General features: G+C 38.1%; 1 protein-coding gene across 4 annotated transcripts in view; it reads right to left on the bottom strand.

Moving 5' to 3' along the window:
• RNF145 (ring finger protein 145) overlaps nucleotides 1–14,937 on the bottom strand; it is a 48,617-nt gene that overhangs the window by 14,526 nt on the left and 19,154 nt on the right. For all 4 annotated transcript variants that reach the window (XM_042790172.1, XM_033006204.2, XM_033006201.2 and 1 more), the window contains 3 exons: nucleotides 11,515–11,623; nucleotides 5,770–5,861; nucleotides 594–829 (listed from right to left, as the gene is read on the bottom strand). In XM_042790172.1, the coding sequence (XP_042646106.1) occupies nucleotides 594–829; nucleotides 5,770–5,861; nucleotides 11,515–11,623 (437 nt within the window). The remainder of the gene's footprint in view (nucleotides 1–593; nucleotides 830–5,769; nucleotides 5,862–11,514; nucleotides 11,624–14,937) is intronic.

Below are 14,937 nucleotides of genomic sequence, written 5' to 3' on the forward strand. Positions count from 1 at the left end.
CTTCTCTGTTTCTGATTGCTAACTTTTGTTAGAGGTCTCAGCAATGCTGCTGTTTTAAAGAAAATACTACAGATCTTTAAAGTCACTGTTTGCAAGTTACAAATCACTAGGTTAGTGATTATTACAGTCAAAATCAGATTTAGTGTTACTCCCAATTTAACACTACTGTGATTACAAATGTTTTTCATACAGAAGGCATTTCTTGAAATGAACAGCTACTACAATTAATACATGAGGATTACTTTGCTCACTTAATGAGGCTCTAAGTAAATGCCATTCTGCCACTATTTTGTCTTTTAGCCTGGATTTGGGAAGGACTAAGCAAAGTTCAAGCAAAGCAGAAATGTTCAGCTGGTCAGCAGCATTATTCAGGCTAATGTCTTAATTGCTCACCCATAAAAATTATAAACTACCATAAATTAAAGAAAGAATATGCTATGGATAGGAACACATTTGGTTTGCTAAGAAAGCATGATTTAACACACATACACAGAAGACAGTTGCACAGAAGACAGTCAAAGTATTTTTTAATTTATTTTCTGCAAAAAAGGCTCAGGCCAAGGAAAATAAAATTGTTACATTTGCTATCTTACCTGGACAAGCTCTCTGTATGCAGATTTCGCCAAGTTATACGGCACCAGAAGATTCGATGCCAGAAAGTAGAGAACTTCCAAACCAGTGAAAATCATGGCAAATTTGTTGATGATGACAATGGTTTCCAAAGGGACCAGGCAAAGTCGTGCCAGCAGAGGGAGCATGTGAGCAGAGAAAAGCCAGATCTGTTTTGTTTTCATGACGCAGGAGCAGAGCGTACATACCACCAGCTGACCTAAAAACACGACACAGTATATTTTATAATCAAGCTGATTATCCCCCTTCAGGAAAAAAAACGTATTCTAATACGTTATATTTTCATAACACACTTATCAACATCCAGCATATTATGATAGTTCTAACTAAGATATATCTGTTACGAAACCAGGCTCCTCCACATCTTTTGCTGGGTCACAAGTTACCATTTTCAAACTACACGAAGTGCATGCTTTCACTTTACAGATTAGTAAAATGTAAACTCGAAACACATGTAGAATCATACTCGGATTAATACAAAATCCCAGGAATAAATCATGCAGAGGATAACCCAACAAACATCCCTCTTTTTCCTTAACATCCCCAGCTCAACTTAAATCCCAACAATCTGTATACACAGCAGTAGCTTTTCTGAAGCCCAGCTATACTACTATTTCACCCCGATCTACACAGAAAAGTAATCAGAAATCCCAAACGGCTTTTACAGCAACAGTATTTATACTGTCAAGAGGAATTACTGGCCAAGAACAGCAGCAGGAGAACAGCCAGGTCAGCAGCTGAGACTTCAATAATTTCATAATGCCCTGAGGCAGTTGCCCAAAATTATCACTGAAGCTTGCAAGTGACAGATAATTAACAACTAAATTCTCTTTAACAGTTGGCGGGGACACAAGCACAAGCACATCTCTCCCACACACAGAGAGATGTGGAGAGTGGTATTTCTAGAGCAGACCACTCCAGTATAGTTGCTCCCATCAGAGTTACTGGAAGTTGTACCCTTTATCTCAGAGGAAATGTAATGGGGCAAAACACACATTGCCTGGATAAGAAGAATTCTCACTCATCATTTTGCAGTAAGGAAAAAGTTTATCGCATATTATTTAAAAGCAGAACCTTGTTCACCATCTATGTTAGCTTACATCTGAAAGTCACAATACTTGGTACTAAACCCAAGTGCTTATGCTCTGTTTTGTAGCTACCTCCAGTAATGTTTGCATTTCACAACCCTTCCCGAAACCAGGAGTTAGCCTTAGCAAAACACTGAATAAGAAAATCAAGGCCATTAACGTCTCTAGGTCAGCACTAACTCCATGTGTTCACATAAGCTTACTGACCTTGTAAACCCTCCTGGATGGTTTGGGGAAGGAAGTTGCAAGAGGAGAAACAGCAGTACCAGCGGTTTGCTTTCATTCCGCTTAGCTTCCCTACCTAAGAATCAAATTCTTCTTTCAAAATAACTGCAGCGGCGCTGAAAGCAATCTCTAATCTCTACTACTTAAGCATATGAAGTTCTTTCTCCTTCACACTGTCCTCTTTCAAGTCCCACTGTCAATTTGCTAGATGTATTTTTGAATTAGCACATATCTTTTCAGAACGAACACCCTGACTCTCAGCAAGACACTATCAGCACACTGGGTCTTAAAAGCCTCCGAGAAAGTTACTCTACTCATCTTTTTAGAAGTTCAACAGACTCCAGCTCTGAAGCATTCTCCCTCTTCTTTGTTATTCTCTGCCCACACACACGTTGCTACAACCCTATTTAAGATACCACCAGCACACTGCTGTGCTGTAATATTCAGGAGCCTGGCACAGTCAGCTTGCGAGGATTTCTGCAACTCATGGTAACTAAGGCAACATAGCTTCACACACAAAGGGATACAAAGATCATCATCCAATATGTTCTTCAGGATTTAGAAAAGTGTGTCATAATCTGAAATAAAATATTGCGACAACATCACATTAGACAATCCAGCGCTCTTTAGGATGACTCTGGAGATCTCCAATCACACAACAAGACCTCTGAGTTCAGTCTCATCTCATTCAACAGCAAAACCTGCTTTCTTCCAACAGTGATGTGCTGAGTGTGCTGGTCATCCCTGCTAAACTCTATGACCACCCCACCTATTTACGTTAAACACCAATCAAGTGTTACTTGTCATGGGAAAGAGAGCTGTACACCATATCAAAGGAAATACATGGAGCACTTTCTCTGGAAGCCCTTATCTCCTTCCTGAAGTCTGTACCTTGTCAATTCTCAATCCTTTCAGGAAAGGCTTGATAATGTCTCCGATGAAGCTTTTAGTGACTGTACTTCTCATTTTAAACTGGGGTAGCAGCACCTTAGTTCAGGACAGACAATCTCTCTCTCTGAAGTAAACATAGTTTATCTCCAAGTGGAGATGTACATCGTCAGTCACCACACATAACATAGCAGGATCAGTCACAAGAAATTAGTTTGTACTTTATACCAAATCATAAAAAGATTTTAACACTCAAGCTATCTGCTAAGACTAGCAAATCCAGCTGAATGTTTGCACTCTGTAAATTTAAATGCCATGGACTGAAAACTGCCAGGCACAGCTAATGAACCCGACAGCTGGAATCCTCCTGCAGGACACCAGGCTCCTCTGCTAGGGAATGAGGTGATAAAGAAGAAATCTATTCCCTTAAGTTCCTGACCATTCTTTTGCCTTCCCAAAACCTCCACAGATACATTAAACACTGCTGACAAGTAGCCAAAGCCTGCCAGCTCATAAGCAAATGGAAAACGTGGAACAATAAAGCCTATGTGGTACAGCCACTGTTCAAGACACTTTGATCAGGGAACTGTCTTCTTTTCACTCCCAGTTTTAAAAAGCTGATGTTAACAAATTCCCTGGCTATGTCATTAACTGTTACTCTAAAACCAGGCTATCTTAAAGTTAATATATAATCCCATTGCTGTGCACTAAGAAAAAGCAAGTCTTCATGGTAGCATCGTTTCCAAAACCACGCAGCTTTGTAATGTTCACAGCTGACGCTCACAAAGTGGCACACTCATCCAAGGGGCAGTCTTCAAAGACATTTCTTTCTTCCATCCAGCACTTTGGAACATATTAGTAACCCTAGTCAAAAGTCATCAGACTGAATTAGATGCAGGGGAAGAAATGACTATGAAAGTCCATTCAAAAAGCACTAATGAATAAAAGCATTAACAAAGATTAAATTTGTGAACCAGCTGGCATACTGTACATCATCCCCTTAATTCTGACCAGACCTTTTAGGAACTAGAGCTTTATCAGTAGCACCATTATTCCCCCATGCACCTGCCTCAGTGTCTTTGTCAGCAGTGCTACAGCACAACAAACTGACAGAACATGTAAGAAGAATATGGAGAAAAGCACCTGTGTATTTATTTTGCTGTCAAGTGACACAGTTCAGTGCAGTCTCGAGACATGGCAGATTATGCTGGGTAAATACCTCTGTATGTAACAAATTTGAGAAAGTATTTCGTGTTTACACAAAATACTGTCAAGCCTCATACCCTACTTTCACAGGTCTTATCCAAAGATGACCGCTTGCTATCAAGACTAAAATTACAATTTCAAGTTGACTTTAAAAGAACAGGGGAAATTAATAAGGGGGATAATTAAGTATGTTAACATACACACATTTGCTAGTATAGTCAAGCACCTACTTCTGAAAAACAATTACAGTAAGGGGACACTTTAGTCTGATACTCAGTACAACCGAAAACTGTGTTAGTTAAACACAAGATTAACTTTTTCTCACTTATTTTTAATCCATATTAAAAGCTGCATGAAGCATAATGGGTTTGACTCTCAGTTTAGTTTCTGTCTAAATGTCACTGAATGACACAATGCCTCCTGATCTCTTCCTGCTCAGGCCTGCCTGCTGCTTTATGAAGCTCTCTAAGGGATTCTGCTTTATCACAGGACCCTGCACTGCACCTGAGAGAGATTCAAAGGACTAATTACAAACATTTACTCACAGAAACACCCTCAAGGCTTTAGTTGTACTTTGGTGCTATTTGACAAGAGAGCAAAATATAATATATCTCAAAATTCACAAGAGAGAACAAATGATATCTAAAAAAGATTTAATTTCCTTGAAAAATATCAGTGCTATTTCTATAAAAATATATTAAAAGCAAAGACAAATGCTACATTTGAAAGTAAAGATGCAGGCAAACAAGAGATGTATATACTCTGGTAGACCTAACATACTGTAAAGAAGTAAACCCATTTATATCTGCCAGTAGCAGCTGCAAGCATGCAGAAAGCAGCTGAGTTTTGCCAACAGTACACGGCTGACTAAATCTGTCAATAATCTGATGAAAACCATAGATCTTAGTGAAAGGAATAAAGGAAAATTTTTCTTCCAAACTTGTCTCAGGCTTAATTTTAAAATACACATGGGGCATGTGTATTCCAGTATCCTCTCAGTAGAACATATGGCATGGCACAGCAACCTTAACACTGAATTTTTTCTCTTCTAGTTAGAGTTCAAAGGGTAAAGGAATAGTCTAGAAAGTCCAATTCTTTAGGATTTCTTTGGGATTTTTAGGTAGAGAAGTCATCTCTGTCATTAATTAAACACCATTTAAATGTAGTTTTGACTTGTTACTCTTTAATTTGAAAAATCCCTGTCAGTCTGTTTTTAAAAAAAAAAAAGAAGAAAGAAGTACCCTATAGTTCCATGCACACACCCACAAATCTATTTCATCAGGTTTGGGGTTTTTTTTGTAAAAGAATTATAGTGTTCATCTACAAGGCCAACAAAAAAAAATAAATACTTGTACAACACTTTCATTGACAAAAGCACTACAAATACACATTACTGCTAAAATTTCTACAGTACTTTCCACCTAAAGATTATTATAGACAATTAAGTCCTCCTGAATCAGACTGCAAGTCTGAGAACATCATAGGGGCTGAACGTTACAAACAGACCTAGAAAATACGTCAAAGCTGCAAGTATGGGAGTATTGGTAAATCAGTGGCATAGAAAAAGCCAGGCAGAATACACCGAGCCTCCCATGCCTCTTGCATATTAATGAGAATCACAGCTACTAAAAGTGATAAGAGATTTGAAACAAAGAGGTAAAACGTGCATAGGTTTCAATGAAGAGCATTAAGCAGAGCTCTCTTCTGCATCACAAATATTTAAATCACTTACCTACTAAAGCAGTCATGAAACGATTCATAGAGAGAGGTTCCAAGTACATTGGCCCTTCATATCCTGATTCCAATTCGCTCCTCACATAATCCCTAAAAAAATAAACCCACAAACTATTAAGATCCATCTGATCAGGTAAGAAGCAATTTATTCATTCCACACATATGTAACTTCAGTGTATGTCACAGTCAATTAACTAAATTACAGAAAGCAATATTAACACTACTGTTACAGCAGCCTTGCTGATGTAAGAATTTAACTGAGGCATGACTTAAGCAAGAGAAGTATTATCTGTAATTAGACTCACTGGCATAGCTGTAAAAATCCTCTAGGACATTCAAGCTGTTCCTCAGAGCATGGCCTGAAACAGCTTATTGACAAAACCTCTTAAGCACCATTCCATTTTTAAGTAACCTTATTAAGTATTCTTCTTCCTAATAATAATTTATTTTCCCACAAGCTCCATGTCAAAAAAAAAAAAAAAAAGAGCTTGACAGAGAGGTCTTAAAATTTAAAGTTTATAGTATTTTGCACCTAACAATCTCATTGCATTGAATTAAAAAGTAGGTATGAAAGAAAAGTGACAGCCATGGACTAGAGCTAGGAACAGAGTTCCTTCATAATCCTTTTATCCAACATGATTTAAAAGTTTAGATTTGTCCTGAGAAACTTGGAGGACCACCTAGATACCCTCAAACTGATAGATCGCTATTGACAGATGCAGTAAATCTGAAAATCTGCCAGGATATTTATAATTTCTCAGAGAAGGCTGGCTAGCAGGGTGGGCTCAGGCAACCAAAGAAAAAGGTAAGAACCTGAAGAGACTGGTCTTTTTTCTGCTGTTGGTGATCATCCATCAGCTCTGCCTTCAATCAGGCTAACATATGTAACAGCAATATAACTCAAATATCAATGTCATGCTAAGACCAAGCATTCTGCACTTTCAGAAGGTGATCCTGGAACAGCACAGTAGTAATTCTTCAGTGGCTCCTTAATCCCCTGCCATGAGACAGCAGGCAATGCTCATGACCCTTTGCATCCGGCTCTCCAGCTGCTTTTTCTGCCTTGTCCTGTGACCCTTCCTTCCCCGCTCCCAGGAAGGCTGCTGCTCCACCCTTGTTAGGACATTACCGACTGCCACCAGCAGCACAACTAGGCCTGTGCTTGTATCTGCCTGACACAGCCCAGACATTCAAGTCCAGCTGCACCACATCCTGGGAATGCCAGACAGACACGCTTGATCTGACCCCACATGGAGCTAGCAGAGTCTGTTTACTTGAGGTGCATGGTACTCCATTTATTAGGTATTTATTTAGATCGGTGAGGCAAGCTACACTTGCTGGTAACAGATGCAATAAAAGCAAGGCAAACACTACTGGAAACCACAACCAATACAAGAATTGCTCTTTTTATTTCAGTGCAGAAAAATATGCAACTCGGTGCTAATGGAAGCATTCACTTGTCACAAACGTGGAAATATATCCTTCTTCTAGTATTAGCTTGCTACCCCAAGCTAAGGTATTCACATTTTCATTTGCAAAAAATCTCTGGAATTCAAGACATAAATCTCAAAGTACTAAAACAAACACTTCAAAGCCTGTTCTTCATAGCTGACAACCCTGCCTACTCACTGCAGCTTTTCAAGTGTCACAGTGTATGCAAGGTATGTTGAAATGGGTTCTCTAGACTGTAACCTACAATTAAAAACACATGAGAACTGAAAAGGCACCTAAGACTACTGATTCCAGGTAGAACTTTCCTTCTTGTTAACAAGGTATAGCTAAGCATCCTTCAACAGCCATACGAATGTAATCTTTGAGACAATGTTGGGTATTTTTTTTATTTATTTCATATGAACCTGCAGAAGGCACTTTCTGAAAGCATCAGCAATACAAACAGGATAATCCACCAGAGTTACAATGGGAGAAAAAAATAACACCATTTTCAACATGCTGATGATAGCTTTTTGTATTAGCAATACCATGCTCCATCCTCAAATTTAGGGTGAAAAACACTGGCTATTTCTAAACTGCTAGAAGGAAAGCAGTGAAGACATCAAGTTTCTTCTGTATCTGTTAGGAAACAGGTTACAAAATCATCCACGATACCAACTGTAGCAAGATGACCTTACACAACTTAACTAAGACATACCAACAAAGCTGCACTTACAGTTGCTTCTTCAACACCAGGAACACACCTGGAGATGATCCAAATTCCTTCAAGCTAGATTTCTTGCCATTGTTTATCTGATTCAGTCACCTGCACAGAAGTCTGTACTTGGCTTAATTCTTTAAGTAACTCTCATTAATTGAGTTTTAGGCCTACCAGCTTGGAGAAGCAATGTTTTAAGATCTCCTAAATTTATTTTAAACAGTATTTGTAGATGATGTCTGAATAAGTCAAGTCAAAGCAATGATTCTCTTATTACTAGTACAAACACAAGGATCTTTTGGCACTGACACCAATCAGAAGATGCCTCTAACAGCTGCAGTGCCATACAAGATGCTGAGAAGAACAAGTGCCTGCACTCAATTTTGATCAATTAAAGCTGTATTAAGCTGCAGATTTTACATTTGAGAATTGTTCACTTTACTGCAGCAGTGTAAGAAAACAAGAATGCTAAAATCATTATTTACTCGTTAATTAAATGACTGAAACTACATTATTACTTTAGAAAATTAGGATATAAAGTTTAGATCAGACTGCCTGCTGTTCATTCTGTAGATGCATTCCCAGCCTCATTTAATCAAACTGCTGGACTGTTAACATATACTCACGGACACACATGACTAACATTGCCCTATAAAGGTAAAGAGATATAGTGCTTCACACATGACCATTTCTTGCTACTGAAAGTGTAGAAAGGTCTTCTGTTATTAAAAATATGCTTTGTAATTGACTGACAAAAGGCACATTGGTTATCTGACCTAATTGACTCATACTGCTGACATTTACTTTGGCTGATTAATCTCTGCCATCAAACACACACTCTCATAGGTTTTAAATGTCCAGACAACCTTAAAATTAAGTGTATTTTAAGGTTATCCATAAGAAACAATTCAGTGTCTTGCTCTCCCCCTCCCCAGTCTTCTCATTCTAAGCTCTGTGAGGCTCAATACTTGGAATACAATCATAACAAAACTGCAAAACATTAAATAAGATAATGATGTAGATTCAATTTTTTGGCATTAACAGTGTGTTTAATTGCTTCATTTATTTTCTGCGTAACTCCAGGATTTATTTTCCCGAGTTTTATTTCTGGAAATGGGGAAAAGAAATGTGATCCTTTTAAGCAAAAGAGTTGTGCAGCTACATATAAAATAAAACCAGCATACATTTTCCTTGTCGGGAGGAGCAGTATTTTGTTTTTTAAAGCTAACTTCTTTTTCCATAAACAGATGGTGTATTATCTCCACTCAAATTGCCAGGTTAACATGCTACATACAAATGTAGCATCTTCTTGAACTCTCCAAGTATTCACAAACATCAGATAATCAATCTTTACACATTAAGGTAATTCTCAGTCTTGCAGATGAGGAAACAAGCACTTAACAAGTTAGGTGACTTGTCAAGGTCACGTAAACCTGGAAGTCTGGAGTCAGAGTTTAACTATAAAATTCAGATGATCTTATTCCCAGACTTGCAGATGAACCGCAAGCTATTTCTGGGGTGGAAAAAAAGCACTGAAAGCTGAAGTCTTTCAACAGCTCAGAATTTCCAGGACACTGCAGTCATAAGTGCCAGCTGATTCTGGTCTTGTTCTATAATTTGCGTTAACTAAACTGGCCTCAATATGAGACCTCTTCATCTGTCTTAAATAGCATTCCAACTGCTAGTGCATGCAAGCAATTCACTGTAGATTTTCAGCTCTGAGCAGAATTATTAACGAAAAACACTCAGGAACAGTTTGCACATGTGACTACTGTATGCCTTGTTATGATCAGTCTGCCAAACAGAAACATCAGTTGGAATTGGATAGCTTTGGCAATAAAAGGAATAGCTCCACTAACATTATATTTATGTGTTACACTTTACTACTTACAATATGAAAACAAATGGGATTCAAAAGTTATTTTGAAAAGCTAATGCAAGTGTCACTCCCCACATTATACAAAGGCTGCTGTTGAGAACCCCTTGCACAGTGCTTCCTTCCAAACCAAGTCAGTCTTTTATCTAGGGAATGGCTAAGCTCACTCTGAAGTGTTAGAAACTGCATTTGCTTTGCAAAATAGCTAGGGAATACTGCTGGACTATTTGAATCCAAGACATCTTTTAATTAAATACATTTTTTTGTGCCAGTTGATGCAAGATTTAATTAAAGTCTTTATTAACTCACTCCAGAAGCATCAAATAGAGAAAGCTTAGTACAAATATGATGAACAGTCCAAGCAATAGTTACCTCACATTTTTCAATGAAGCCTGTAAAGTCTCAAACCTCACAAAGCAATATAAGTCACAATTCACATTGCATAGAAACACAAGCAAAGAAGGCATTAAAATCAAACACAGTCCTATCCCTTAACGTATCAACCAAAATCCATACCATCACCTTTTCTTTTAAAAAATTTAAAGGTTGAGAATGACATAAAGATTGTTAGTTGTAAATGTTGTGGGCCAAAGCCCTGTATCTGATGGGTATTTAATAGCTTTGTTACAAGTTCTTAAACAATGTTTAGGTTGCTTTTTCTAATAAGTAAGCCTTCAACTCTATAACTCAGGACTCCCCTGAGGATGATAAAAAAAAACCTCTTTTCTTCCTACCCAGGCAAGAGGAGGCCATAATTCCTCTCTCTTGCACATGCATCCATTCAGGAAATCATTAACTGCAACTCTGACAGCCACAACAGTGACATGTCAAGTCACCACAAAACCTTCATTAACACTTCCCTGAACTGCAACATACCAAGTAAGAGATACTCCAGCAAATGTTTTGGAACAACAAATTCAATGCAGAAATAACAAACCTATCTCTTCACTTAAATCAATCAAATGCACATTTTTAAATGTTTCACATCAGCAAGCACCAAAATAAGTCAGGCTCAAGTCCATATTTTCAAAGCTTCCCATGTAAAGCCATTAATGTGATGGCACTCTCTTTGGTTCCAATTAAACATCTTGTCAGTATTGAGTTTACATTGGCTTTCAACAGAGTCCCCTGGAGCCAAGCAAATGAAGATGGTTGACTTTGTCTTATCAACTCAGAGTTCTCCAGCCTCCTGCTCTGTGTTTTAGATCCAAAACACTTGTCTTTGTTTCTATTGTAAAATATATTACACAAAGATAAATTTAAGAATAAATTCCACTATCACTTTACTTTTACCTTCTTCCATATCACAATTAGCTCTCATCCTAGGTGCCAGTAACATCCCGCCTGCTTTGCAAAATGCTCCAGTGTTGAAAGCATGTTAGTTGAGCCACTGAAGCACTCAGATTACTGTATCAGAGGCCACATTTAGTCTTGTGGCAAGTGCTTTCTCCCCTCAGATTAGTGGACATTACACTCTACAGAAAAGTAGCTCTAAATTCCTTTTAAGTCAATGAAAATACACCAGAACTACTTGACTGCATATTTAATTCCATAAACTTTTACAAGACAAAGAACAACAAGATATATTTAGGTGTCTGGCATAGAAAAAAGGCCTCTACAAAACTAGACCTACCCCATTTATATAAGATATTAACAAAATACCAGTTATTTTTCTAATTCCCAAATCAAGCTAACAAAATTAATCCATTTACTCTTACCTGGAAATTTGGTGCCCAGCATAAAGCAGCAATGCAGTCAAAAAGTACAGGTAAAGCTGAACCAGGTGTTGCCTTGGTAAAGTTAGGAGCACAACACTTAAGATATAACCTGTAACAAAAAGCAAGGTTGAAATTTAAAAAAATACTATCTAACCCCAAATTTCTTAAAATTCAAGTTATTCAGATGTCTTTATCTGCCTTTGTTTTCATTTGGTTTTAAAATTCATGTACCTACATTTTCTTCTCATCAAAACACAAAGAACACAAAAAACCTGCCACTTTTTCTATTTTTTTCTCCATGGACAGAAATAGCTCTACCAGCTTCTGCAAGTTTACATCTAGATGTCAAGGAGTGGACTTGATCCACAGTGTTTTAACAAGACTTAATTAACATACCCTTACGTAACAAGGGGAAAACAGGCCTAGGTCTCAGTCTTCTTCCAAGTGAAAGCAAGTTTCAGTATAGCAGAGAAAAAAGCCTATCCATCTAGCAAACCCAAGTCAATTGATGTAAAAAACTCCCTTTCTTCAAGTGAAGGGCACACAGAACAATTTTCCAATCTAATTAGCATCACATGTTTTAATTCATTCACTGTATCTTAATGGTTTAAACACACTTTGCAGGCCCATAATTTGAGATGGGGACACACAGGCTGTTCTCCATACTAGTAATATTAAAGCACAGTCAAGCTATCAGTGTTGCATAAATCAAGGACAAGACTTGGCACAGCCTAGGATTTGTAGGCATTTACACCAGCAGTTCCTTCACCTGTTAGCATTTATTAAGACCACAGAAAAAGACCCGATGCACATAGAGCTTTCCTCTTCAAGACCATAGCCCGACTGCTCAGCAGCCTCTCCAGCAAGCAGAACACTGATCCTTTTTTTCATACCTGCTTTCATTAGGATACTTAAATAAAGCAGTACTTTGAAGTCCACTTCACAACAGGGTGGTACATGCCCATCCTCTTCTCCTTCCCTGACAGACTCTGCAGGTCAAAAATCCAGCACATGGTGCCCTTACTAATCTTTATTTCCGAGCTCTCCATCACAATGCAGTGCACTCATGCTCTTACTGAAGGTCAGCTTAAGTGCCTGGCACTGAAATCCATTCACGAAAAAAATCCAACAACTTCCCTGCAGCTAAGAACAAAACACTATAGAAGAATTTATTCTGACACTTACAGCTATACTAGTCACATTACATTTAAAGTTTCATCCATCTATTCAGCAACACTGGGCACAGACTTTTTAACTGAGCTAATTTATAATTTGAGCTTCTTAAAAATACTTAAGAAAATAATGTAGCTCTAAATTAAGCACTCGTAAAAACTGGGACAACTAGCTACTATAAAACAGCTTAGGAACACAGTATATTCCAATATTTGAAAAAGATACAATTTCAGAGTCAGTCAGTATTTATGTAGAAGTATTCCATCTCTGTAAAATTCTATCAGTAGTTACGTCTTCAAGAAGCTAACTTGCAATATGCTCCTAGAAAAGACATCAGACCCACAGTATGCCAAGCAAAGATCAATTCAGATACAATAGATGATAGGAATGATGATAGACAAAGCCTATTTACTTACCTTTTTAAAGATACAAATATACCATTTATATATTTAACATTAAAAGATAATTTTTCAAGTACTTTCATAAAGTAGATATGACAAGCTGCACATTCGTCTGAGGATGTGCCTTTTCAAAAGCTGAAATCATTTATAGTTTCTTAAATTAAAGTCACCATCACTACCTTCCTGTACAGCATCCGTTTGATCATTTACAGTATCAATTCGATCATTTTCAAAAATGATCAGAGGGATGGAACACCTCTCCTGTGAGGAAAAGCTGAGGGAGTTAGGCTTTGTCAGACTGGAGAAGACTGCAAGGAGACATTATTGCAGTCTTTCAGCAGTTAGAGGGGGCTTATAAGAAAGATTGGGACAGACTTTTTAATATGACCAGTAGCAGTATGACAAGGGGTAATTGTTTTAAACTAAAAGAGAGTAGGTTCAGCCTGCATAAGGAAGAAGTTTTTTATGATGAGGATGGTGAAATACTGGAACAGGTTAACCGGAGAGGCTGTAGATGCCCCATCCCTGGAAACATTCAAGGCCAGCTTGGACAGGGCTCTGAACAACCTGATCTGGTTGAAGGTGTCCTTGCTCACTGCACAGGGGTTGAACTAGATGACCTTTAAAGGTCCCTTCCAACCCAAAACATTCTGTGATTCTACAATTTTTATTTTGAGCTTTTTAAAATGGCCTGAAACCCAACACTACAACAGTTTCCTTCTAGCAACTGTTGCATACAGAGTAACATGCTGTTAGTTAATACAACACAGCAGACATTCTACAGCAACAGCTTCCTTAGCAAACACCTGTATTTTACAGAATTCATCTTCTTCGTTCACCACCTTCCTTCTACCAAATACACAAGTGACAAGAGCAGGAACTCCTAAGCAGAATCTCCATGAAGACATTTAACTAGTTTGCACAGCACCACAGCATCATGAGCCAGCTCCAGCAGCTCTCACACCATCTGCAGACATTCTTAGCACCTCGTCTCTGCTTTATTTGCCACCTTCCCTTGATTGCTTAGTCAGGGACAATTCTCTCTGCGGAACATCCCACGTGGCACAACCATGTTTAATTCCAGTACTTAAGTCGAATCTCTCTAAACCCTTCCTTCTTGCTGTAGCCCATGACTCACCTTCAGGTGGAGAACTAAGTAGAGTTTATTATGCAGTCTTTTATTCCTCCATTACTCTATAGTCTAAGAATACCTGTTTACTGTATCTGTATTTAAACTCTGCCATCTTCTTTACCTTATTCTATCACATGAAAGTCTGCTCCTTGGCCACATGATAATGTACTTGAGTGGTGCTAGGATAATTTCTGTAAAAGCAAGACATTTTAGAGGGCAGTAACTGCACTCCAACACAGCCATGTTACATAGGAATATTTTAGAAGTGTTTGAAGTTCATTCTTCTCTACGTGATCACAACTTTAACTAAAATACAGCAGGATACATTGAAGGAGTGAAAAATATGTCCAAATACAAATCAAAATATGAGAAGATTATCACCACATTTCTGCCTTTTAAACAGAGGGCTTCCAAACAGCACAGATGCTTGTAACACTGCACAGGGAAGCAGCACGAGATAGCCAAGGTTACTGCAGAAGCTTGAGCAATGAACTCCACCACTCATGAGTTTGGGCTGGAATTTAGATGTTCACTTTAAAGCAGCTGTTTGCTCTAATTGTTAGATTTTGAAGAGGGGGAGAGAAAGAGACATTTAAAGTAGTTCCCTTTCACTCTTATTTACGATTCCCTCTTGTGACTTGATAAGAGAGAGATTTCAACACACTTCATACTGCAATATTTGCATTTTTGCCGCAGAGGCCCTATTCCCAAAGTGGT

Source organism: Tyto alba, unplaced genomic scaffold, assembly GCF_018691265.1.
Source record: "Tyto alba isolate M040663 unplaced genomic scaffold, T.alba_DEE_v4.0 Super-Scaffold_17, whole genome shotgun sequence".
Lineage (NCBI taxonomy): Eukaryota > Metazoa > Chordata > Aves > Strigiformes > Tytonidae > Tyto > Tyto alba.